At 40.2% G+C, this 27393-nt stretch overlaps 2 protein-coding genes across 14 annotated transcripts in view; one reads left to right on the plus strand and one right to left on the minus strand.

Moving 5' to 3' along the window:
• RCBTB2 (RCC1 and BTB domain containing protein 2) overlaps positions 1-14557 on the plus strand; it is a 38447-nt gene extending 23890 nt beyond the window's left edge. For 8 of the 9 annotated variants that reach the window (XM_054188840.1, XM_054188841.1, XM_054188843.1 and 5 more), the window contains 4 exons: positions 2695-2821; positions 5959-6095; positions 6708-6838; positions 10205-14557. In XM_054188840.1, the coding sequence (XP_054044815.1) occupies positions 2695-2821; positions 5959-6095; positions 6708-6838; positions 10205-10345 (536 nt within the window). In that variant the 3' untranslated portion in view covers positions 10346-14557. The remainder of the gene's footprint in view (positions 1-2694; positions 2822-5958; positions 6096-6707; positions 6839-10204) is intronic. The other variant, XR_008464502.1, reaches the window with a different exon arrangement.
• A 1616-nt stretch (positions 14558-16173) lies between these two features.
• RB1 (RB transcriptional corepressor 1) overlaps positions 16174-27393 on the minus strand; it is an 82542-nt gene continuing 71322 nt past the window's right edge. For all 5 annotated transcript variants that reach the window (XM_054188828.1, XM_054188826.1, XM_054188829.1 and 2 more), the window contains 10 exons: positions 23312-23430; positions 22739-22884; positions 21899-22044; positions 21217-21321; positions 20034-20147; positions 19776-19942; positions 18850-18880; positions 18376-18518; positions 17842-17891; positions 16174-16564 (listed from right to left, as the gene is read on the minus strand). In XM_054188828.1, coding sequence (XP_054044803.1) covers positions 16491-16564; positions 17842-17891; positions 18376-18518; positions 18850-18880; positions 19776-19942; positions 20034-20147; positions 21217-21321; positions 21899-22044; positions 22739-22884; positions 23312-23430 — 1095 coding nt within the window. In that variant the 3' untranslated portion in view covers positions 16174-16490. The remainder of the gene's footprint in view (positions 16565-17841; positions 17892-18375; positions 18519-18849; positions 18881-19775; positions 19943-20033; positions 20148-21216; positions 21322-21898; positions 22045-22738; positions 22885-23311; positions 23431-27393) is intronic.

A 27393-nucleotide genomic window follows, 5' to 3' on the forward strand; every position in this document is an offset into this window, starting at 1 on the left:
CTTAGGTACATTAGCAGAGTTCTGGGGCTCTTCATCTCCCATTTCTTCTTGCCCAGTTAAAATATTACTTCATGCTATATCAGAATTTCCCCTTCACTTTTTCTGTTGCCTTTTCTTCTCAGTTTAGTGCAGAGTATTGAGGAATTTTTTGAAGAGTGGAGGAAGGCAAGAAGCAAAAACTGCCTCTTTCCTTATTTCGTTCCTCACAGAGAAGACAACTGAGTCTAAAAGAGTCCTGAGTAGGATTATATATGATCATTCATGTAATTATCACCCTTATGTTGAAGACTTCCAAGTAACCCATTTATTAATAAGTATATTGCTCATTAATACTCATAGATATTCACTCTCTTTAACACAGCGTGGTTAAGCTTACATTTGTAACTATTTCCCATTGCATCTTTTATCTCCACCTTCGTTGTCACTGTCATCAATACACCCCGCCTCCTTGCACAGCTTCTCACCTTGACAGTCATTTTTGACTGTAGCAGCGCCTTTTATTTTTTTTTTGACCTTGACTTCTTGGTCCCTTTGGAAATAATGTTGCAATGATGTAACAACATTGTACCAAAGCACAAGGTGAAACCTTACAGGAGGAAAACAAAACTTAGTTAAGTAAACTTAGTAAAAAAAAATTAGTTTTTAAACAAAACAAATTTCAGATGCACTTGCAAACCCACATTCTCATATGTGCCAAGTGGTCTCTCCAGCATCCCAGCACTAAAATGTGTATTCAGGTGGTCTAAGCAGGGTTCCTTGTGATGACATAGAATAAAGGATGCTGGCTTTCAGGCCCTCATCGTGTTTCCTGGATTCATTTTAGTTAGGTGACTCTGTGCTGATTTCAGGTGTGCCTTTTCGCATGCTCTAGGAGCTGAGAGTGACTATTCTCTTCATCCTGTCCCACCTTGGCAAGTCGTCAGGACTGACTCATTGTTGTTTGTCTCCTGACTGTGGTGAGAGTCATCAGGCAGCTGCATCCTTGGATCTGAACATCTGCTGGACTAGGTGCCACGGACATCTTCTTCTATGATTACAGCCCTTCTCCATCTGTTCTATTCTGGTGCTTCCACACCCAGGCCTTCCCATTCATTCCCCCTTGTGGCAATTGTAATATTTGTATTACAATTCTTAGCACTGACTGCTAAGGAGCTTTCTTGGCCCTGTGCCTTGTCAGTGTGAACTGCCTCTTCGTTTGCTTCCTCTGGTTCCCCTTTCACAGCTGTAACAAATAAAAGCACCTAAGAACTCATAACTGAAAGTATGAATTTCATAACTCTAAGAATTTCATAACTGAATCCCACTATATTCAGTTTACCTCTGCTGGCTGTAGAAGTCATCTGGAGATGCATATTGCTGGACATCTGAATTGCCACTTAACTTAGAAGAAAAGCTTCAGCATTGCATTGGTTGTTAAAATTATTACTTATCTGGATAGCAGGTGTCTGAATAAATAAACCACATTGTGCAAAATAAGAACTAACAAAGTATTTTACAGTATCATTATTTCAGAAGGTTTTTTTCCTATCATTACATTGGATTTCTCCCCCTGCAATCCTTTTACCTGTAATCCAACGCACTTCAATAATTATTTCCCTAATTGGGTATACCTGAACATTAGTGACATCCCCTAAATGAAATGAAAAATAATTGTGCTAAACAAAGTGTAACAGTATCAAACTGTGTGTGTTTTTTCTGGAGCTTGTGGTGATGGTCTTTCCATTTCGGGCAGAATACTATTCTTATTTCTAGCGTGGTAGGTTACAGGACCTAGCATTTATGTAATTTTCTGTAGAGAACAGCTTATTACTGACCCACAAAATTTGTATAAAACAATAATATGTATTTATATGGTAAGAAGGCAAAATGTTTTCTGGGTTAAGAATGAGGTTTGGGGAGTTAAATTTTTTAGTAGTATTAAAGAAGAGAGTTCTCTGAGGCTACCAAATATGACAGAGATTTGGAAACAGTTCAGGAGATAAAAATTTGCGTGCAGACAATGGATGACTTTTCAAGGCTGTCTGGTAACTTTATAATGCAAGTGTCACGTGCAAGAGTGGGATGTACATACACGTGACACAAACAGGAATATGCAGACTTTCATGCAGAGGGCTTCTAAGACCTTAAGTCTCGGGAAAACACTTTTTGAATAGACTTGTGACTGCTGGTAGTTACTTTTAGGGATATTGTACCGGGCAGTTTCACTGCATCCGATATGTTGGTTATGTAGTAGCTTTATTTCTGCTGTAAGATAATGTCTCCTCATGGGAGTATTTTAGAAAATATTATCTTGATTTTTTTATTGACCTTTTGGGTATCTAATTCTAAATGAAAAATGTTAGTTATTATAATTTACCCAGTAATAAATGATAGCATTTGTTATCAGATGCAGCATTAAACTTCTGAGACTGTGTTAAAATCTTTTTTCTGCCCATATATAGATGAATTAGAGAAGTCGGACTTTTTTTTTTAACAGGGATTTTTGTTTGAAGTAGGAAATTAGTAAGGATTGAAGAAAGCTGCCCTTTATTTGCTTTTCAGGGAGGTCATACTGAACACAGAGTCTGCTGGGTTTTTTTACTAGCCTTAAAGAGATGTCAAATTTATTAAGCGTGTTAATTGCTGACAGATACCCAGGGTGTTATCATGAGAGATACTTGTATTACTTACTATTAATTCCCCTTTTTATTCTAGAGCCTGATGACCATCTAACAGTAGCCCAGTCACTAAAGAAGGAATTTGACAACCCTGAAACTGCAGACCTGAAGTTTCTAGTGGATGGAAAATATATTCATGTTCATAAAGTTCTTCTCAAAATTAGGTAAGGCACAAACTGTATGGTTTAATAGAAACTAATCTGTCTGGTGTAGTCCACTGTGCTGAGTAATTACTGATCAAGATTCTTGACTTATTCTTACAAACTCCCTTTTCCCTCAGCCATGTGTTTCGCCTGCTGTCCTTCACTGTTACTCTCTTTTCCTCATTTCCTTCCTGCTTGGAATTACCAAACATGCCGCTTACTACTACTTACTACTTCATCACTTCCCTCCAGCTGATGTGTATCCCCCTTCATGCTACATAAATAGCCTTGACCCTGACTTCTAATAACCTTTTTCTGCTGAGGAAAAGGCTTGCTTCTTTCTGCTGCCTTCCCAGTAGTTTCAATCGGTTTTTCCTCCTTTACATGCTTGGCTTCCTCCACTGGGATGATTTGAGGGTTTTGTGTTAATTCTTCCTTTTCTTTCCTTCCACAAGACCCTTCAGTTGTTTCAGCAACTTCTGTAGATGCTCTGCAGATTTTCTTTTTAATCCTTTCATGGAATCATAGAGTAGTCTAGGTTCGAAGGGACCTTTCAGATCATCAAGTCCAACCATCAACCTAACACTGACAAAAGCCATCACTACATGAATTTTTTGTCAGATTTATTGTCAGATTTCTTATCCTACTTGTTTTAGACCTTCTTATCAGTGAAGCTGAATTTTAAGCTAGTTTCTCTTTTTGCTTTTACAGCTTTTTGCAAGTTAACACCACTTTACAGTGAGATTTGACATACGCAGATCTATAGAGTAATCACATTGTTATTAACATGCAGAGATTAGTTATTGCTGACACAGTTTCTACTAGGGTATTCTGGAGACACTGCTTTAGACTTCTTCGGTCCTGCTAACTGCTTCTGCTCCATCCTTCTCACTGTTAGAATAGTTTTTTCTCTGCTATTTTCTTTCTCAAAATACTTAGCTATCTCATCCTGCTTATCACCACTTTCTTCTTACTTTTTCTCCTGAGTTCCATTAAAGCTCCTTGTTAATTCTTGCCTGCCCTTTTTTTGGTCTTTTCTGCTCTCCTCTTACTTCTCCAATTACCGATATTACTGTTTTCTTGCCTTTGCTGGTTTCATTGCTTGTACATTACACTCGTGCCTATAGTCCACCCTCTTTGTTTGGAGTGCCACGTGTCCCTCATCAGATACCACTTCAAATCTTGTGTATTCCCAAAGTGTTTCTCAGGTTCTTTTTCCTAATAATCAGACTATATGTAACCTTTCCTTGTTTATCTTTTCTTGCTATACTTTTCTCAGATTATATGGTACTCTTGGAAGGAAATGTGTCTAATTTGAAAATGGATTTAAATTACGGCATTATCCAAATAATATACGGGAGTACTAAAACATCAGGCGCAGGCTGTAGAAATAGTATTTTCTTTAAGACTTATAGTCTCGTGATGCATCTGGATCAGAGGATAATGTATTTAACATGGTATTTTGCAGCATTCAGCCTGTTCCAGGGCGTTGTCATGAATGCAGTGCTGGTAAAAGTTCCTTTTCCTTATCCAGTCATTTCTCTACTACTTACGAAAAGTTTTTTCCATCTCGTTCTGTGCCTACTGTTGAACTAGATCATATTGTTGGTGGTTATTAGCTTGTGATGGTGGTGAAACGGCAGGGCAATGCCCAGCTCGGTGAGAAGCTGGCCAGGAAACATACTGCCTGCAGAAAGAGATATGTATGAGTATGTGGGTGGGATTCATCTGCTCTGCATTTAGCCAGCCAAAATTAGGTGTCTGGTCTGTCTCTACTGAGAGATAGAGAGAGGCGCTCCCAAGGATAAGTCACTCCAAGGTACTTTGGAGACTGAAGGATTAGTAGCAACTGCTTTTTATTTATTTACTTTTTAAGGAAGCAATGTGCACCACCTTATCTCTGACTTTTTACTTTCGTGTGGTGCCTTTGGGGCAATATTCCCAAGGATGGATAGCATGGTCACCACCACTTAACATGAGGCTCCGGGAAACAAAGCAACGGGGTCTGGTCTGCCCCTTCCAATGCCAAAATGTGTCACAAGATGTGGCAGAAGCTAGACAACGACTTTTTAATCCTTTATGAATTTGATTTGATGTTTATTTATTTATTTTATTTAAAAAAGTAAAATACTAAGAAAAAAATTATTGAAATAACCAGTAAAATCAAATGTGAAAAAGGTAAATTAAGTGATAAAATAAATAACTATTTTTCATTTGTGTCCAAGTTATGCTGTCTTTACAATGTAGACTTGTCCCAGCATCATTAAAAGGAAACCAACCTACCTTTTCCTTAAAAGTTGTAGTAAAAGAAAAGCAAATTCTGCTGTGGGAGGCTTAGAAAGTAAGTGGTGTAGTATAAAAGAGTCCAGTTAAATTGTGGCGGTTGTGGGAAAAGTTACCTGAGGTGGTGATGTTCTTTTCCATCAGCAAACATTTTGAAAACAATTCAAATATTACAGGATGTTTTTTAGGTCTTTTAGGGAGCAGTAAGTTACAGTGAGTTGTAAGTTGCTGTGAAGTTGCGGAGTACAGCTGTCAAAGGCAGTGCTTTTTCTTTGTTTGTGTCTTGTCCGTCACAAAAGTATTCAGACTTATAAGAAAAAGGTGATGAAAGGTCTGGGTGAGAGTGTCTTCACTTCAAATATTTTAATCCTTGAGTATAATGATTAAGTCTAATGCTAAATTGTGTATCGACTCTGACGCTGCAACAGATGTTATCTAAAATATTAATAAATTACCTCCTCACTACGTCATGTCGGAGAAAGCAGGTTGAAATGTGAGAATGGTTTAACTTTATTGTAAACTTTATCTATTACAAGACAGGTAATAAAATTCATAGTTAATGTGTAATGTATTTAAGGAAATTACATCAAAAACACATGGACCATCTTTAAAGATATTGTAAGTAGACATAGAACCTGCTGTAAAATATTAATAACAGAAATAAAGGAAAATTATGGGTTATATATAGAAGGCTTATAAGCCTTATAGGCTTAAAGAAATTAACGTGTTCAAATCAAGAAATCCTGCAGCTACGGTTTATGGTTGTGTATTTAGTCTGTTATGACGGATTATTATTTTTTTTACCAACTTGTAGCTGCAGCTCATCTTTCAAGCTTAACTCTTTACTGTATACAGTCTTTGTCCATGTTTTGTAGGTGTGAACATTTTCGTTCCATACTGAATAATGATGATGAAATTATAGAAATGAGTGAATTTTCTTATCCTGTTTACCGAGCCTTCCTGGAATATCTGTACACAGACAACATCAGGCTCCCTCCTGAAGATGCAATAGGTATTTGCCATAAATGGAAATAACTCTAGGTTACTGTTTCTGAAAAGTTCAATTTGTGTGTCGTAACAGGGTGAGGAAGGAAGGGCCTGTTAATTTTAGTTTTATTAGCACTTAAATCTTGAGCTTGGCAGGTGTCAGGAAGAAGGGATGCAGTAGCAGGAAACATGCCCAAGGAGAATGTGTGGTGGGGAGGCAATAAGACCAAAGATGCAAAATGTTCAAAAAGAACTCATTGTTTCTCATATATATTTTTTTTCCTTAAAATTGGCACTAGTGCCATCCTAAAACTTTTCTGTTTGAGTAACTGTGGCAATTTGATCATGAGTGAAAAGGAAGCTGTTCCCCGCATGAATTTAAGAGGATTTAAGTCACTAATTGATGCCTGGAATGAGATAAAAAACCGTGAACAAGAAGACAGAACAGTTGCATAGTAATAAGAGTCCCGTTTTGACACACCTTTTGAGGACCTTTAAAAATGCACACATCATCTAGGAAAAAAAATATGACAAGCCTTTGATTAATTCGGCCTAAAACCACAGGGTAATTGATTCATTTGAAAAGAAATTAATATGTTTTGCACCAGGATAGTTAAAACTCTTTGAATTTTCACAGGACTGCTAGATTTGGCAACGCTGTATAGAGAAAACAGATTGAAAAAGCTTTGCCAGCAAACGATCAAACACGGCATTTGTGAAGAGAATGCCATCGCTCTTCTTTCCGCCGCTGTTAAATATGAAGCTCAGGTAAGCAGAACTTCTCTTCAGGCAGTTGTTTTCTGAGAAATTAAGCTATTTAATATAACTGCATTTAACTGATAAGGCATGATTACTGCAATTTCCCTTACTGGCTTCCCAGATGTTTGTTGTCGCTTTTTTAAGCTATAAAAAAAAATGCAGCTACTGGTGTTTTCTTCCTGGCCTTTTGGCTTGCACCTGTGAGTCAGGATCCTTGATCTGCTTCCTGCCTTCTCATCTGGCACGGCATGGCATGCAAATTTCTCACTGCCATTTGCTTCTCCACCTTTTACAGGAGAATTTACCTGTAAAGTCCATCCCTATTTACATTTATGCTTCTATAAAAAAATCCACCTTTGCATTGTTGTTTACAGCAAATCGTGCTGACATACAACGAATTACCTATTGTTATTCCTCTCCCCGTATCCTGTCATCTGGTCTGCCCTTGGCCCTGGAATGTTTCACTAGCACTCACCCTGTTATCAGCAGTACTGCAAGCGCCTTTTTTGTAAACAGCCAAATACTTTCAAAGATGTTTTCCTTTTCTCGACTTCTTAGCGCTGTGCTGATTCTGGAAATAATGATGTGGTGGGTTTTATTATTCAAGGAGCCTGCGCATATATTTTAGCTGTTGTTACAACTGAACATCATAGTTGAGAAGTCCTCATCTTTCTGTTCAAGATTTCTTTTGCTTTACAAGAATAAAATTAATACAGCCAAACAGAAGATTACCTATTAGAAGAGTGAAAATATGTAGCCGGTAACAATATTTTTTTAAAATACTTGTTTTTTTTGTTTTTGTCTGGCTGTGAAATGTAGGGTGAAGTTTTAAAGGAGGAGAGGCTAGAAGTGTAATACCATGGACTGATAAGCAGTTCCAGGCGGTAGAAGCAAGTAGAAAGAAGGGACAGAAGCAAAAACTGAGTTAAAAATGCTGCAGCAGTCGTACTTGATGAAATGAATTTGTGTAGGAGTTGCAAAAAGGAGGCCGAAAGTCAGTGAGTTTTGTAAATCGAAAGAGGGGATAACATCAAATTAGGAGATAAAGAGATTATCGGCTGCCAGTTACAACTGCCTTGTAACCAAGGTCCCAGTTACAGCTGAGGCAAAGAGGAATTGTACTTTGGGTGTGCGGTGATGGTAGGAGCCCGGCACATCAGGGAGGACCGGACAGAAAGGGAGCACCAAATGATTCGAGTCTCCTAACAGCAGTTTTCACTAAAAGTTCACTCTGGATTTTTATCTCTTACGAGCTTTTCAACAGTTTTGAACACCTTCGCAGCAGAATTACCTTTAGTTGACCTGTGTCAGGTGAAGTAGTAAAACTAGCCTGGACAAAGTACTGGAGTTTATAATGGCTGAAACACAATAAAAGGGATTGGCTAGATGACTAAATATATGTTATCCTCCTCTTCCTTCTATGATTCAGTGTTTTATTCTCTATAACTAGTGTTCTTTTCAAATTAACACGATCATCGGATGATGAATTGGTTCACCTGCCCCGAGTGCAGCATGTGCCAAACTCTGGAGTGCGTTGTTGCCCTCCTCCCTGCACCCACAGCTCAGAAAGGGACATAGTAGAGCTGCTTCAGAGAATCGCAGCAAAGACTTCTTTATCAAAGACGTGGGATAGCCTCTGTCTAAGGAATGGTGAAGTAAGCCAGGATCTTTTAGCATACTACATTAATATAGTAAAAATGGGTTTGAGAACCATGTGCAGTGTATCTGCACTTCGGTAGAAAACTGTCCCAAGAAGAGGCATAATATTTTGGAAGTTTTAAAAGATAAAATTGATTCAATTCTTTGTCATTAAATGTGAACGCTGCAATGAAAGATTATAGTGCTGTGTCATCTGCCATTAACACATCAAACTAACTGAAGACTGACTTGGCGACTGTATGCATCTGTTAGGATTAAAAATGCTTGAAAGTATTTTGTCCTATCCTCAGAAAACACAGAGTTGCTGCTACAAGTTAAAGCATATTTCTAATGTACAGCGTAGCAAATTTTAGATTAATCATCTTAATCATTAAAAGCCAGTATTTCTTGGAACTGCAAAATTAGTGACCAGGATTCTATGATATCTGTGGTCCTCTTCATAGATGAGTACCAGACAAGGCAGCTGCTGTTCATTTTATTTAGCGTAAAAGTTCACACGTTGACAGTAAAGCAACCCAGGTTCTGGCAGTTTCAGAGGTCAGTGTCTTTGATCTTCTACATTTTTTAATTTCTTTTTCTCTTCTCGTTCCTTTTCTTGCTTTTCCAGTACTTTTTGATGAGAGATACAATTTACTTCTGTGCATTGTTGCTACCTTATTTCTTTTTAAAGGGTATTTTGTGCTGCTTGGCCTCTGCTAAAGCTTTAGTTACACCGTGACAGGGGTGATAGACTTGAAACATTAAATCTAAGGAAAAGGTTTTAAAGGGAAATGCACAGGTATTCTGCTAATTTTCTTTCTCCTATTAATCCCTGGCTGCAATGTTTGTGTAGTTAACATAGAATAAAACCGGCATGGATTAAGAGACCTCTTTTTGCCGTAACCCTTGAAGAGTTTATAGATCGTGGATCATGCTGCCAATTTAGACTCTCCTTGCTGCTGCCTCTGTCTCTGCTTGCTGCAGAAGGTAATTAATTTTCCGGCAACAGCAAGTTGTTGCGTATGAACCAGCTAAAAGAAGATTGACCCAGTGGATGGAGAGAAGGATTGCTGCTGTTGTGAGGAGTCTGAGTGGGCAAAATTTGCTGCGTGAAATCAGGGTTGTGTGGCTTAATGGCTTGTACCTATCCTGAACACCTGAACATCCTGTTACAGCAAGACTGGGACAAGACAGAACCATTTTTGCTATCTAGGAATCCCAGTTCCTAGACAGGGGGACACAATTCCTAGGTTTGCTATGAAAGACACGAGTATCCTCTAACATCTAGTTTGTGTTCAGTGAGCATCATCAGATATTACATCAGATTTTGCTTTTATTTTCAGCAAGACTAGGATATCTGCTGTTTTTCACAGGACCACTACTGAATTCAGTGCAGGGAGGAAAAGAAAGGAGTTACTGACGCTCTAGGAGTTGTATGTGGGGAAAGTTGATGCTTTCACTTATTGATAACTTTTCTAATGAGCTCAGTAAATGTGATGGAGTTGAGAGTCAATTTACGTGGCTACTCCTGTTTTCTCGGAGAGGGTTTATTGAATAGTTTGCATGAACAAATTTCCTCCTGTCTAATTTGTGATCTAATCAAACTGATCGGAAAAGGGATTGGTAATGTGAACAACCTGGTATATTCTCTGCTAATGAAATGACAGATCTGAAATGGAAAAATAATAATTTTGCTATCGGTCATACATATTACAAATTACCTCAATTTGTTCCTAGGACTTGGAAGAATTTTGCTTCAGATTTTGCATAAACCATTTAACTGTTATTACGCAAACTCAAGGCTTCGCAGAAATGGACCACGACCTCCTGAAAAACTTCATTAGCAAAGCAAGCAGAGTGGGAGCGTTCCGAAACTGAGCTCTGACTACCACCAGGCTGAAGAGCACGTCCTCTTCCCTCCTGAAAATACTTTGGCTTTGGAGAATTTATCCATGGTCAGAATGTGCAAAGGTTTGGAAAGAAAGACTCGGTGTCCATCAGCTTAGGAAATGTGTAAAAGTCCACTAACATACAGGTTTCGTAAAGATGGCTACAGGACAGATGTATGGTGAGAGTTCATTGCCAACAGTCAGAATTTAACAACAAAAACCTAATGCAATAACTACCGTTTCCCACTTAAAGTCAAGCAAACTAAGCTATCATTATCTTATCCGTCTGAGGTTTTTTCCTTTTTTCTTTTTAAAAAAAAAAACCTGCATTCGGATTTTATGGGACAGTGACCTGTTTGCTGCTAAAACTTTCATACTATACTGTTATCACCAAACTAAGTTAATATGCCACAGTGGGCTGCTTTGTGCCTGGTTTATCATCCAGTGAAGACACAAACTTGGTTTTCTGAACATATGATGAAGTAATAAATTCTTTAGGATGAGAGGCTTTCTGATTGGTAGGAGGATATGTCTCACTTGGTGTTTATTTGGAGTGTAAATACCTAAACGCTGAAGAGCTTCAGCTGGATATTATAGTTTTGAGTTCCTGGCACTTCGGTCCATTTTTCTAGACAGAGTGAAATAACTCTTCCTTTCCGTTACATGAAGTGCATTCCCTGGCACCCCAGCGGGCCAGGAAGCATTCACAGTGTTTGTCTGGATGTGAATTATTGTGCTGTGTGTTTTGGTACTCAGAAAACCATCTGGTTGCTTGTTACCAAGAAAGACACCCAAACAAAATCTCAAGGAAAGGGAAGTTCCACTTGAGCTTTGTTTGTTCCCGTCTTACTATCTATCCCCAAATAGACCATCTTGAGAAAAAGACAGTTTCGAAGTGATAAAAATGAGTCTTGCAATTAAATCATAAGACTGAAACTCATTTTTCATGTGGCAATAAGGACACCTTGTCCAAATACATTGTTTCAGGTTCTCCTTTGGTCAGTGCTGCGGGGTGACGGTACCGCTTACCTTAACCTGCCTGGTTGAGGCGAGAGGAGTCGCCCTCTGGACGTGCCCCTCTCTTATCACTGACCGTGGGGGGGACGGGATGGCTAAGGTGGAGTAGATGCTTAATTTCTAACCAACTTAAGTGGGTTGAGATGAAACCCCACCCAGCACTGCACAGGGGGAGGTTTGCCCCATTACAGAAGACGTTGAGCCCATGAAGCGTTTCCTCGACTTTTCTAATAGGCTACTGTGAATTAACCCTGAAAAATACTTTCTCTTAAAATTTTGGCTGGATGAAGTGGCTTTAAGTGCCTTTTAGACTATTTTACAAATGGAGAAGGCAAGAAGCTGGATGACCCAGGCTGAGTACACTAATATAATTAGTCATGCAACCTTCCTTCAGATCCTTGCTGTGCCACAAAATCCTTTGATGACTTTTTCTAATCCTCAAATGTGGTTTCTAAGAACCTAATTCCTTTGAATGATGGCAGCCTCATTTCCTCATTTCAAAAGTAGAAATAACTGTTGTTTGGTATGTTGGAGGATCATTTCTCAAACAAACCTGTTCCTTGAGGAGGAGGAGGAAAAGGAGAAGCACAGCCTGAGAGAAGATAAGTAGTGAGCTGTGCCTCTCCAAATCAGTCCCTGCGGGTGTGAGTGGAAGGGTGAGGCATGGAGGCAGCACGTAAGAGGGCCATAAGCAACTTATTTTGGAAAATGCTGCAGTAAAAAATTAGATACGTTTGAGGCATTTGCCTCAGACTTTCACTAGAACAATATTGGACGATCCACTGCGAACAGGCACGTTCTGCCACCCCCTCAGTGATTAGAACAACTTCCTCCAGCAGCATAAGTCCATACTTCAGCAGCTGTGTCAGTATTTTGTGTTCAAACCGGTCAAAAACTTTCCAGTATATAATGCAGTTTCATCAAAACCACAACTTCCCCGGTGGACGAGATCAGTTTTGATAACGTTTGTGTTGAAAAGTACTTGACTCAGGCACACAGCTATTAATGCAGCTAGTAAAACAGAGCATGGTAGGGCACAACCTTTCTACAAAATTTAGATGATGATACAGCCCAGCGCTAATCGTACTAAAGCATAGACACAAAGCAATGCTACGGAAACCAGGGCTGGGGAATTCCAGAAGTTTTGGTTAAGCCAGGGAGGGACCTGTTGGAACGGGTCCAGAGGAGGCCACGAAGGTAGGTCAGAGGGCTGGAGCACCTCTCCTGCGAGGACAGGCTGAGAGAGTTGGGGTTGTTCAGCCTGGAGAAGAGAAGGCTCCAGGGAGACCTTATAGCGGCCTTCCAGTACCTGAAGGGGGCCTACAGGAAGGATGGGGAGGGGACCCGTTATCAGGGAGTGGAGCGATGAGAGGTAATGGTTTTAAACTGGAAGAGGGGAGATTTAGATCGGATATCAGAAATTCTTTATTGTGAGGGTGGTGAGGCACTGGAACAGGTTGCCCAGAGAAGCTGTGGATGCCCCATCCCTGGAAGTGTTCAAGGCCAGGCTGGATGGGGCTTTGAGCAGCCTGGTCTAGTGGGAGGTGTCCCTGCCCATGGCAGGGGGGTTGGAACTAGATGATCTTTAGGGTCCTTCCAACTCTAAGCCTCCTATGATTCTGCGATGGCTGGAGTGAAATCTCTGCCCCTTTCAGTCCCGGGCTCAAGAATTGCCAGATTCATCTGCTGGCATTTTCTTAGCCCTAGCAGCACACAGAAAGAGGTTGTCCCACCACAGCCCAACCTTTGGGTAGCAGCTTGCACTGGCTCCTGCCCCAGCGCCACAGCCCTGCGCCGGCCTGCAGCCAGCCTCACTAGGCAATGGAAGCAGCTGGGCACACGTGACACTTAACAACAGCCTTTTGGTGCCTCTGGCCTTCCCAAGAAAGGTACTGTAAAAGGTCTCGCCAAATGTTTCAGTTGTTTTACTTTCAAAGAACCAAACCAAAACTGTAAATGTGAAATGATTGGTTTTAACTCAACATCTGACCCAAAACATTCTGTGCTCGGTGAAGAGCCACCACTCCATGGAGCGATAGCACTGCAGATACAGTGATACCGCCCTCCTAAGCTGGCTCCAGTTCATATCCCTGTAGTTCAACAACTACCGTAGTCAAAATGGCACTTTCTTAGCCAGGCGTCTTTGGCTTAATATAACCAATAGTGCCATTATTTATTTTTTTTCCAATGTATTTCCTTCCTGCTCGTTATTTCCAGCCTACTGTACACATTGAAGCCTAGTTGCAATTTCAGAGGAATTAACAAAGCCTGTAATTTTGAGGGGAAAAAAAAAAAAAGCATCTCTGGAGTGAATGAAGGTGTTTCTAAAGATCCAACACGTCAGTGGTGGCTTTTCTTCCTGCAATATGCCTCATCTGACCTGGATGTGATGGTGTTACAGTCATAGAGACATTTATTTATTTAATTTTTTTTTTAAACTTTCATTGCATGCACTTTCCTTGGCACTTAAAAGTCAATGTTTTAAAAAAAAAAAACAAAACAGACGGGCGTAGGTGGTTAAATGTGGATGTGTGTATGGAAATACGTTCTTGAAACACAATCATGGGACACTGTAGAAGAAATCAGGGATGCAATCGTACCACGGTGAGATGGTCTGCAACAAGCTTATGCTTGTGGATCTTGCATCTTAAATACTTAATAAAGTATTTAAGTATGTAAGTATTGTTCTGTTTTAGGACACCACAGACAAAAAGGTGTTAAAAGGTGAAAATAAGGTCAAGTGTAAACTGTGGCTGGGGTTTAAATAAAGAGGGGTATTCCAACGTTGCAGGAAGGGAACCAGGTAAATAACTTTCTGAATCAAATGGAATGTGAAAGAAGAAAAAAAAAAAAAAAAGAGAGGGACAGGGTCATTTAAAGGTTAAGCTGCTGAAGCTCAGAGCCAGCATTGCGTTGTCATCTCGTACCCACCTCTAGATTTTTGTCACAATGCCTGATAACTATGTAAACCGCTGTTTTTATATGATCTGAACAACTTCCCTGGGCTTTCCTTGTAAAGCGAAGCACTTGTTTACCCCACAGGGACAGGACGCCTTGGCTACCACCTGATGATGTAGAAAGTTTACAGCCTGTTCATAAAATTATGTTTTGATTTCTTGTTTCTTTATAAACTGGCCTGGTTATAATAGACCATTAATAAAAATGCCGTGATATTTGAAAAGTATGAGTGGGCCGTTTCCTTTCTTTGCAGTAGAAGTGAAGAAAGTCGGACACCGAGGCGACTGCGTAGTTAGCAGTGTGGGGAAAAAAAGAAATAAAACAGAGATAATATTTGAGAGAGATGTTTTAGACTGTTTGTGTTCTTCAGGAAATAACCGGCACCAGATAAAGTATTTGTAAGCAGAATGAAAACGAGCCGGAGGATTTGCATAAGTGTATTTCCACCTTTCAAAGAAATTAATGCCCTAAGTGACTTAATGATTAGTGAAATTGTCCTCAAAACACCAAGAATTGGCTCTGAAGCAGACGCACATTAGGGCCAGCGTACTTGCTCCATTTTAAAATATTCCAACTTGTACTTTGCATCGGTATCACACAGCCATAATCTTCTCCAGCTCTTTCACATTTGACACCGGTACCCCCCAACAGCCACTCCGGTACCCGCGAACAGGCAGGTTGCACTTCCGAGCAAACAGCGTGTGGAAAAGGCCGGGAGTCAGCTCATCCGCCTGGAGGTGGCTACGCAGCCAAGCCCACAGGATAAAATTCCCCTCAGCATCAAGAGAGAGGAACAGGATCTCCGAGATGCATTTCCCATGATCTCATTTTGCACGTAACAGCTTAAAGAGAGACAAGTTTTCTCCACAAACGTACGTTTCTCCACTGGGATTAGGAGAGTTTGATGAGCGACGCGGTCCTCACCATTAGGCACCCAAAAGCCCCCTCCTATTTTCTGTCCCACTCTTCCGCTCTGAATTCTATTTTTCTTTTTTTTTTTTCCTGAAACAGTTTCAATATTCCAGCCCATTCTGAATACAACAAGGTCACGCTGTAAGAAAGGTACCTCTCAAACACAGCAAGATTTCCAAATCTGATAAAAAGCCGTTAATTTCAATACGCATTTATTCCCATCTGTATCTGCTTAAAAGTAAAGATTCTGAAAATGTGTTTTCGGAGGGGGCAGGGACTGTTAAGTCAGCCAGTGCCCTTTGTGCTCTAATTATTGTCACGAACACCGCTGCTACAAATAGCACTGCAAGTTCAGCAGAGTCATGAGTCACAGGCACCTACGGACTCTAATAAAGCACGGGCAGGGAGCCAGCGAGGCTGACGTGCCTACAAGCCAGGTCGCCGGCCCAGAAAGCCATGCCGGCTTACACAGAAGTTTTGACATCCCGGGTAGTTTCCGGCGGCTCCGAAAAGCAAAAGAATCGATGGGGAAAAGCGAGATGGTGAAATGATGGGAACGCTGCTCAACGCAGGCACCAACTTCACGGAGGGAACTGCCTCAAAGCAGCCTCCACAAGGGCCGCGACAGTCACCCAGACACGATACAGACCTGCCTCCGCCAGAAGCGTTACCAGTGGTGGCCCTGGAGCAAAAGGTCTGGCAAAAATGTTCCTAGAACGTCCTACGGAAACTTCTGGAGGGAACTCCAAGCCCAATTATTTGCACCTCTGCACCAGCAGAGAATCACTGGAGATGGAGGGATTGTACCAGCTTGTACATCTCTCTGCTTCTACCCGCTGCAGAATCACGGTGGAAGCCTGATACAGCAGCACACCATTACCATACAAAGTCACCTTCCCATCTAATAAAAGAAAACTACTAACTATAAAATCTTTTAAAAGCTATTTTATTTATCTTGAAAGGAAAGAAACTGATTAGTTGTATAAAATATTATTGTACATTTGATGTAAAGCCTTCAGTCTTGAACAAAAAAAAAAAAAAGTTACATTGTCACAGGAAAGAAATACTGAACCTGCTGAGGTACGGGACTCTAACGTCACCGTTTAAAAATTTAAAAAGTCCAAATGCTTTCAACTAGCAGTTTCAGAATAAAAAGCAACTAAAAAAGCAACTCAATTAATGAAGGCTGTAAAACCAAAAACAATATCAGAGGGCCCGCAGTGCAGCCCCTGCTCCTGAGAAGAATCTCACTTTTCTTCGCTGGCTGAGGTATCGTTTCCATCATTCAGTTTCTGCTTTTGCATTCTTGTTCGAGTAGATGCTAAAAAGAAAACAAACAAAAAGCAAACCAAGAATGAAATTCAATTGTTTTCTTCAGAATTACTTCCGACGTGATTGTTTATTGTAAAAATTTGTAACGGCACAAGGCATAGAAGTACATGACTCAAAACCAACGCCTCATTCAAAAATGAACACTTAATTCTGAGTTGCTTCAGCAATTCTTGCTCAATCTCACACATCTTAAGAAATTCACTCCACTCAATTCTGGTGGCGTCTGTACCCTCACTTTGCCGGTTTCCATCCTGAGGGCGGGCAGATGGACCGCGTCACATGGGGGTCTCATCTTGCCGCCAGGCAGATGCTGGGGGCTGAGCAGCGCCCGCATCCCAGCGCCGGCCTGCCCAGGAGATGCCTTTTCCCCCAGTGACACGCGCTAACACAACCAGACCTGAGACACAACATCCCTTCTTCACCTCTGCCGCAAGGAAACGCTGCAGCGTTCTCCCTGCCCTAAAATAAACGAGAGGTGCCTGGATCCGTACTCATACCTATCTTGATGAGCAAACGCTTGCCAGGGAAGAATTTTTAATGGGCAAATCCGCTGAGCTCCAGAGCTGAGCTTCCACCAGAGAGTGAGAACACCCGGTCAGACCAAGTGTGTTCCTTTCTCGGGAGTGGAAAACACAACTCAGATGCGGGGATGGGGCCGTTTTGCCTATCATGAGCCAGATTTGAGTTTCAATTTGAAAAAACAGAAAAGTGATCCCATAAAATCTGAAAGAAATGCTGATCCACAGTAGAAGAAAAAGCCGTCTCAGGCATTTCAGTATAAAAGACAGAAAAGCAACATACAAAATTACATACAATTTTCCTGTGTATATTATTTTCCTTGACTATACTGTAATCACCTAAAAAGGTGTTCTGGTCAACTAAAAGCTGCTGCTAATTACTAGTGATTTCCATCTGCAAGCTCTCAGCTAAGGGTCTGTCGTTACAGCAAACGGGGAAGCCTTGGCAAGCATTTCATTCCATTTCAAGAATTCTAATGTTTAGGAAGAATGTGTCGTGCTCATTTTCTTATTCACATGTAATATCGCATCTTCTATGCTGCTGTGCCGTTTAACATCCTCAAAAAGGCTTTTCAGGATTTCCATTTTATAATCTGCATTTTCAAGATTAAACGGAGCAAGTACGAAAATACTAAGCAAATTACCAAAATGACATCAGAGTTGAGCAATGTTTTTATCTGAGTGGGCACAAACTGTTTTACCCAAGGCACTCACCGCTGTGCAGTTAATGAAAAAAAGTAATACTCACTCATTTCTGCAAGCTTTTGTTGGAACTTGGACTCCTGGGGTAGGTGTTTGCTGCAGAGAGAAAGCATACAATTAAGTGGAATTTAAAAAAAAAAAAAAATAAACCCTTTTTTATCCTCATGACCTAACTTTAAAATCAAGGTTAGTTCATTTCACCGCTATCGCCTTCTCTTACAAAGATACAAACTCTCTTTTTGTCCACACTAAACTCAAGAGGTGTTTCATTTCTATGTTTTCATGATTTCGCATGTCTAAAAAATTTGGAGTTTGTTTTTTAAAAGACTAACTAAAGACAACAGCATGGTTTAGACCTCAGCAGAAGCACCGGGCTGCTGGATGTATTGGCACTGAATAAATCCTTCCTTCTGACATCAAAACATCTAACTGAGAAGTATTACGCTATCCTCTCTCATTTCATGTATTTACTGAAGCTCAGGAATTAACAGAAGTTAGGATGTCAGGATGAAGTTAGGATGAAAGGCCCTAAGATCCAAATACGTGTAAGATTCCCGAAAAGCCAAGAACGATCTCTCACCTTCCATCAGCTTCGTCTTGCCCTTCTATATCAAAGCGCAGCCTCTTCAGTGGCTTAGGAGCGGCGCTTACTTCTGCGCTGCGTTTTAGCTGGCCGTCACTGTTGCCCACCATCTGGTTTATCTTTTGAAACTTTTCAGAAGTCTGCAATTGCAAGAAAATAAGGAAAGAATTGCCAATAAATCCTCAAACTACTCAAACTTTCCAAATTATCCACTAAAAATTAGGAGTTCTAAAACTCTGCAGTTTTTCAAAGCAACTAAAATAAAATGCAAGACACTTTAAAAGTGAAGTCTGGGTATTTGAAAGGAGTTAAGAGGACACCCCTGGAATCTTTGCACTTACAGATTCCATAATATACCACATTAAATGAGACACACTCAACTGGCCGATTCTACAGGTGTCAGCAAGCTACCCCCATTCCTCCAGAAGTTACACGCATTCAAGAGCGGACATTAAAAATGTGAAAACTCACCCCAAATGATTCACCAATTGACACCAAAATTCTGCCAAATGAAGAAGAGAAGTACTTAAGATTAATCTACATTTAACAATGATAGAAGCATCCACTAATTTGCGCCGTTCAGCACCAAACATTAACAAAGTCTCTTTCTCTCTCTGCATTAACAGTGCAAACCCATACCGCGCTTTACTGTGCTGAGACCGCTCATGTTTCTATTTGGGCCAGTGAATGCTGAATCGCCAAATCAACCCTACCATACAGAGAGAAAAATAAACCCTCTTGAAAGAATCAGAAGCCCCCGAAGTCCATCCCTTATCATCAGGAAGACATTTCAGTGCTGGGTACCCAGATAATCATCCTTTCATCACTACCTTTAGGCGTTTGCTAATCAAAACCATGCAAGACCTCAACCTAAAATACGCAATAATATTTTAACTTTTGTACACAGTGGGCCAGGTGCAATGGGACCTGCTTGATCCTAGTTTGAAAAACCCACTGGAGACCTGCACGTTTGCTGTCATCCTCATCTGCTAGGAACCAGCGACCAACAGTTTGAAACGTTCTGCTCAGTCAACAAATCCTCTGATGCATTTTGTTCCAAAAAAGTATTTTCTCTTTAAACAACTCTACAAAGCTCATCTGTGTTTTTCAGGAGTGTGATCCAAAGTCAAAGCCAACAACATTTAAGCAATGACGTCTGAAAACCCCTCTTGGATGCGATTATTCTAAAAAAAGAGACCCAAACTCCTTGATCACACTGACTCAACTGAAACAGAAAAGAGCTCAAAGGTGAATAAAGATTCCAAATACATTAACCAGAAAAGGTATAATAGCCACAGACTACTGACAAACTAGACTGTGCGGTTTTCTAATTTGCTTCCACTAAAATCTCCAAAATACCTTTAATTTAGTCAAAGAAATGCTCGTCAACAACCTACCTAGACCTTGGAGTCATCTTTGTGGGTGACTGAAACCCATCGGAGAATTTGTATGGGCTTTTCAAGGGTGAGATGTAGATGTTGTTGCCAGCAGGGACGCGCCGAGGAGAGTTGGAAAACTGGTAAGGGCTGCGAGGCATTTGTGGGATAGGTGACAGAGTGGGAGGCTATAGAAATAATAAAATAATCATAAGATTGTATTGTCTATATACTCCGCTTCTATTAAATGATTAATACTGAACGCAACCAGCAGCTTACCCTGTTGGAGGCGTACTGCAAAATGTTCGTTTTCAGCTTCTGCATAAACACTAAGTTGTAGAAGACAATAATGGAGTCATACTGCTCATCCCTGATAAGAACACGTTTGAAAGTCTACAGAGGGTGAGAAAATCAGACACAGTAAAAAAAAAAAAAAAAAAAAAACCACAACAACAGATGACAATTTTACATTTGACAAACTCAAAGCCATTCAAAAAAATCCGTGTTAGATAAGATGGCATGTGTATCACACGCAAGCCTTTGTAACTACTATTTAGAACTGTTTTAAATTATTTCTTTTTTCCAAAACATCTGTGAACATCAGTAGAGGCACGTTACTTAATTAAATGGCAAAGCCCCTTCGTGCAAATGCAGTTTTACAACATTTTTCCAAATTTAAGCTCCATTTATTTTCACGTGTACAATTGCCAAAAAAAAGGCTTTGCTACTGTGCATGCCTTGCAAGGCTAAAAAAAAAAAAAAAAAAAAGGAAATCATTACCAACCTGATGTGGATTAAATAGTTCTTTAGGCATGGAAACAGAAGTCTAGAGTCTAGCCAAGATGCACAAATACACTATGAGAAATTCAGCTACCAAAAGGATGCCTACGGTTCAATTAACTGTTTGACTGTTTGATTTTCTGTTGATTTATTTAACATTTTGTGCAAAGATTTAAGTACAGTAAGGCCTTTACAAAGAACGGGATGACTTAGTGTCAGAATTAAGCCTGCAACTTTAATCCATATATACCCTGCTTGATATATAACCGTACATATCTATTTGATATTTTATTTCTATTGAAAGCTTCTACAGAAAGTTACCTGCTTATCTCCCCATAACGCTGAGTTAAGGTAACTCTTAAAAGAGCTTGGGTTGTCTTTGAAAATCTTATTAGCACTGGACCTGAATCTTCAAATAGAATCATAACCCATCATGTAGTAGCTCTAAGTAAAAAAGTGGAACGACACTTGCTTTCTGAGGAAAGTTACCAAATTATTTGTGCGAGATGTTTAAAGAGACATTTAGCATTAGAGACAGTTTTGTCCTCCACAAAACTGAGATACAGTGAAGCAGTTTTTTTCTCTGTGTTCAAGCATGCCTTGTTTTTGGTTTAGAGGAACAGAGAGAAACAATTAGCTTATAACATTTTTATGGAAGGATAACATTAAAGAATTTCCATACCTCTTGATTTGTGTTGGGAAGCTCCTTGTATGCTGAAACTATTATTTTAAATCTGAGATCTACATTCTTTACTTTGCATATGCCATACATGGAACACATCATGATCTGTTAAAGAAACAAGACAAGACAACTAGAAACGCAGAAAATGAATTCAGCTTCTTGAATTCAGCTTCTTCATTTCAAGTTCAGAAATCAATTGATGAGCTTCGTACTACTGACGGTGCTCTGTAAACTAGCACGCAACTCCATGAGGACTTCCCACAACACAAGTCAACTACTGTTCCCTCCACTTCTGTATGACAATCAACTAATTGGAGCTGATAGTATCTTCTCAAACTCATTTCACGTGCTGCAATTTTAGGGCAGAATAACAAAACATTTATCAGCCACACATGTTGTCTTCCCAAAGAAAAAAATCAGTATTTTCTTATGCAAATTATTAGAAAACTTGGGGTGTCTTCATTATTTTGAAAATAGCCGTAAATGGTATTTGAAGATTCCATAGTAAGTGCGTGCCAGTACTTAAAAAAACCTGAGATCATAGACTTCACTCTAATTTAGTTTCTCCTTTGAGTGATCAATAAAGAAATAATTCCTAATGGCTAAAAAAAAAAAAAGTATAAGGAACATTTTGTTCAAGAGAGTCTTCTTAAACTTTAAAAAACTTTTTTGTTAATGTTACCTGGTCCAAGTGCCTGTCTCTCATAAGTTCATACTCATTTTGCAGCGTGTGCTGGAAGAGAGTCCAGATCAAGGGTTCCAGGTCAGGATGTTCAGAGAGAAGCCGAAAGAACAAGGTACGTAGTCGAAGATAGGCCAGCAGATACACTTCAGAAACAGAGAAGAAAAGTAAACTGAAATCGTAATAATAGGGGTATACAAGATAAAAGGAACACGATGGAGGATGGACAGCAATTGAACGTTCACCACCTCCCACTACAAGGAGCATGAGCCATCACAGGAAGGTAGTAGAAACCAGGTTCAAAATAAATGGAAGATCCTACATACAACAGGCAGTGGAGAGACACAGAAGTCCCCACCAAACAATGCTGCTCACGTATGTCTATTTCAATTCAAAAAGAGTCTGAACAAGCATTTGGAACATGAATCTACTGAGAGTTACTAAGCCCAGGAAAAACCCCAAGGTGGATAAAGTCAAAACTTGGGAAAGCATTCAAGGGAAGCACCATATATGCTTGCCCAGTTTTTAAGCTTCCCATGACACCTATTTATGCTCACTGCTGGAAAAAGGATGCCACGATAGAAGAACCCTCCATCTGAGTCCATATGGCCATTCTTACAATCAGTAGGTAAGTTTTCAGTTCGCACTTGCAGTGTGTTGAGTGCATGCATTAACCCGCTGGCACTGTTTTACTGTTTCTCAGGAGGCAGATGAGGGTTTGCACAGTGTTTAGTACAGATTCTATTACAATCTTTTAAGAAACGTTGAGCTCCAGAACGCAAAAAATGTTAAATAACCAGAGGTAACTTTGCAATCTCAGCATATACAGAAGCAACAAACCTTTTTTGTAGAACAGAGAGAGGGAGGTAGATTTCTGTGGTTTCTGTGTTTGGGGGTTCACAGATGGCTGAGCATCTGGGGTGGAAGTAGCACTTGGAGAAGGTCCAGATGCTTTCCTCTTAGGAGATCTCACAGGAGAAAGGTAACTGCAAATTCAACATACATTAAGCACTTAACATCACAGGATAAAGGAACAAATTTTTAGGCATAATATTGCAGGAACTCTTCCCTCATTAGAAGAAATTAATTGCTACTGTAACCTGCTATTCCTATATCAGGAACTAAAAATTCAAGTTATTGATTAAAAACCTGATAAAAGGACTTACTTATTCCCAGGCAAGTAATATAACAGTTTGCAATTACAAGTTTGATAGGGCTTGGAAAAAAAAAAAATTATTTCAAAATTTGATTTAGCTAAATTTACATGTATAATAAGCAGCAGCAAACACAACAGTTCAGCGTAACCGAAGTACCAAGCTTAACAAGTAGGAAAACAGAATACAAGTGGATTTAAATATTAAGGGCAACGTTAACTTCACATTTTACTAGACCTCAAGCACACACGTCACTTACAGGTCTGCTGCAGTGTGATTATGTTGGAGAGGCAGATTGAGAGTGGAAGTGGGCTCGGGCTGATCGCTTTGGCCTTCTCGTTCTTTTGACTGCTTGATAAGATCAAACAGAGGTGACCCCTAGAAAAAGGACAGTAACAGTACATTTTGCTGAGAACAGACAACCACACTGGATAGATTTTGTTCCTTCTTCTCTAAAAACGACCCCCAAAATATGATGCTAACCAGAAGATTAATGCTTTGAAATAGTTCAGAACACTCATGTTTTGCCAGATAAATTTTAACCGTTTAACTGACAAATTTTAACTATTAAATACACCACTTTTTCTCTTTTAATAGCAGTTCACTAGATATAGGCCAACTGCAAAGTTGAGACATATTTGTATTCTAAAGTCTCTTATTACTTCCTACTAAAGAGCCATTCCTGAAAAGAAGAGCAAACAACAGAAGAAAATACATAAAAGGTCACATTTCCAAAAAAATCCCTCAAAATCTTGTCGGTGACTGAAAGTTACTGCTCTACCTAGTGTCAATCCACGTCTGCTACAACATCCACCCAATATTTTACATATGATAATACACAAAACATGGTTATAACTCATCTGACTGCACTGGGGACTATTTCAGCCTCTGCAGTATCACGTTCCAGAGCTGCCTCTGACAAGAGTTATAGTCACTCTGGATGCATTACGTCTCTGCCCTTGTGTGCAAAAACAAAAACCATTTTGATTGTAGGTCAATTACCAGTACTTTAGGCAGTGAAGCTGGAATAAGCCTGAACCTACCACGAGGTGATGCAGAGAGGATGTAAGTGGAACGGAGATAGTTCTGGCTGGAGCAACATTAGTACTACTGCTGACATTAGTAATAACAGCAGGCTTGCAGAAACAAAATCTCATGTACAGAGTAGAATTATGCTGAGACAGCAAGACTGCCTGGGAAAACATTTTGGCACTGTATTTATAACTAATTTTGAAAACACAGGGTGGCCGCCTTCTGGGGTTTTTTTTTTTATTTTCTTTAAACAGGAGAATCACCCTTGAGCACAACGTTGCCTTGCAACAGTGCAGCATCAGAACTCCAGAAGGAACAGAAGAACATCTGATTAGCAAACACCTGCCTTCTCGGGTGGAAAGCAGTGTCCATAGGACTGGGAATGAAGTGGGCAAAACCAAAGATCCAGCCTTTTCCTCCAAATGATCTCTCCCAAAAGACAGCAGTAAAATCAATCAGCTCAACACTTTGTACATAATGCATCGTCCAATTGTCCGAGGTCTCTTTGATCCTAGAAATGCATGTTGCTAATATTAAAATACGACGGCACAGATGACAAACCTGGAGCTACAACAACAAATGGGAGCACAGCACACATGGAAAACAAGCTGCATCACCTGGCTAAGGCAATAAGAAAAGGCCGAGTAAAACTAGGCTAGATTTACTAGAATCAAAACTAGCATTGATACTTTCCTCATTTAGCCTTACTTCTAAAAATAAAAAAGAACGCTTTTCTTGTGAAGTGCATCAACTAAAAATTCAGAGTAACAAGACGAGCGTGAGTTGAGATTTACAGTTTTTCACATCATGTAATTTTTAAATTATGATTTTGGCAATACTGGAGCTGTTCCATCCACAACAGAAAAACATCGGTTACTGATTCATAACCACATAGTTATTTCTCCACTATTTCTCAACCAGATCAGCTCTTGGGCTGGTTTGCATCATCTTTCCCTGGACTTAGGAGTGCATGCACTTCTCATTTGCTTCTTTCAGCTCTTTGCTGGAAATGCAGATGCATGACCTTCTCCATTTCTTATTCTTACAGCCACTTGGCCTCTTCCTTTTTATTGTTCCCATCAGTGTTTCACCACGCTCTGAAGGCTGCAAGTTTCTTTCTCACAGCAATCACTAATTCATTGCTGAAACATCTTTTGATTCCTTGACTAAGAGTGAATCCTGCTTCATTCATTTCACATTTTAGCTATTAATGACTGGGAAAGAAGAGTTCTTAATGAAGCATCGGTAGGAGGAAAAGGGGTTTGATAAAGTGGAATGAGAGGTCAAGAAACAGAAGCAAAAGTTACTATTTTTGAAGTTGGCACCTGAGACCAGCAGTTCCAGGTCCTCTCTCAACCCTGCTCCAATTTTCACTACAGAGAGTGTGATTTCATTAGACAAGGTGAGGCGACACAGTAGCTTTCTACCTGCGGAAGGGACCTGCCTACTTTTGTATCATTTCCACTCCTCCTCTTCTCCTTGCCAGCCTTGACAATCAGCCAACCTCCAAGTAAGTCAGCTTGATGCACTAAACCAGCAGAAAGTTAACAGAAAAAGCAAAACCAGATTTAAGACAGCTCTGCAGAGAACCACAAGCAGAGCCAGAACAAGCAAAAGTCATGGCAGCAAGACCACGAAGGTTGGGAGCAAAGCAGGAAAAGAGCTGAAAACAGAGAGTATGAGATGTCCTGCATTTACTGACGACAACCCGTTCAATCCCTACAGGAATTTATGAAACCTACTGCTGCTTTCCATCAGTTAGATGAACCACAGTTAGCAAGAGAATACTCTTTGTGTGGAAACATCATCTTATGTAGACTGAGCAGCAAGATGCTGCCAGTCCAATACATCTTTTTTGGCTCCCTCAAATACCAATTGACGCTGCAGTTAAAAATGCGTCAAGACAAACAGGGTGTTGTCACCCATCTGGCCCCCAGCAGCTCAGACCAGCCAGCATCAGTGATGGTGGGATGTGTGAAAACACTGACTCAACACATGCCCTTCGGCAAACCACAGTCACGTTGCCTACCCCGACGGCAGCAGCTTTGTTAGCGCTGCAGTTGCATGAGCAGGAGAAGTTTATTTAATTTTCACACCTGGTGAAATTTACGGTGGGTGTTCCGCCAATCAAAATTTCCACCTTAGAGCTGAGGACTTTAGATGAAGCCCTCTGTGCTCTCTCCCGGGGGACACCTACCACTCTCGCTGGTAGCTTTCCAAATATACAGACATGGACTGGAGAAGAGAAGTAGGTGCTACACTGACAAGACTGGTGCCTCACCAAAAAAGCAAAACCCAAACCAAACAAACAAAAAAACCAAGCAAAACCAAGTATGCCATAATGTAGAAATATACAAAGATGAGTTTTCTTAAATCCATCTACTCTCCACACTGCAAAACTGGTGGGTTTAATTACAACCTTGCCTCCTTTCTTCATATTTAAACACGAAAGAGACTTCTGTTTAATGAATCTGAAGTGCAATCTGCAGCTTGCAGGGAGTTTTCAAGCTTATCAGGGCAAACTCTGGTTGGTTTTAGTCCCACTACTTGGTATTCAACAATCTACCTCTCGCTTGAATGAGCAAAATATAATGTCATTAACCAGACAATTACCAGTCCTCTAAGTAATAGTCACAAAGTAACTTTAACCCCCAGGTCCAGCTTTATCAAATAGGAATGTTTATCAGTAACTTTTTTCTAAAGCGACATTATTCACACTATCTTTTACAAATTTTATATTGCTTTTTAAAGCTTTTAAGCAGCACTTCAGGTCAACAGGTCACCTCCAATGCATTCCTTTCACAAGAAAGGAGTTTTGCAGTTTTTACTTTAAATTAAAGCTCAGTAAGTGATTAATGTTATTAGATGCAGCCACAGAATAAATTTTACTAAGTGAAATGCTGCTTTTCATTTGAGACTTTCCTGTGATGGCTAGAGACACACCATTTTATTAGCGCGAGAAGGAAGAAAGCAAATAATGCATAAAATTTTTCTGGGTCAAAGAGCCACTGGCATCAGAATGAAGAATAAGACTGAAGTTTGACTCGGTCCCCTCTCACACTACCCAGGGCTAACTGTAACACTGCAACGCTAAACTCTGTGAACTAAGTGGGGGTTCATTAAGTGAGGCTCTGCAGGACGCTTCCCTGCAGTAAAACCTGCATCGTGAGCATCTGCGGTGATTTTCCCCTCAATCTGAAAGCTCCTTTTACGGACAAAACAGGCAGAACTTCTTGTTGGCTAATCTTTATTTGGCTACGGTGAAACTAGAGGACACACAGGTGCTTCCCAGCTTCCTGAGCTTCACAT

This window comes from Rissa tridactyla, chromosome 1, assembly GCF_028500815.1.
Source record: "Rissa tridactyla isolate bRisTri1 chromosome 1, bRisTri1.patW.cur.20221130, whole genome shotgun sequence".
In the NCBI taxonomy this organism is placed as follows: domain Eukaryota; kingdom Metazoa; phylum Chordata; class Aves; order Charadriiformes; family Laridae; genus Rissa; species Rissa tridactyla.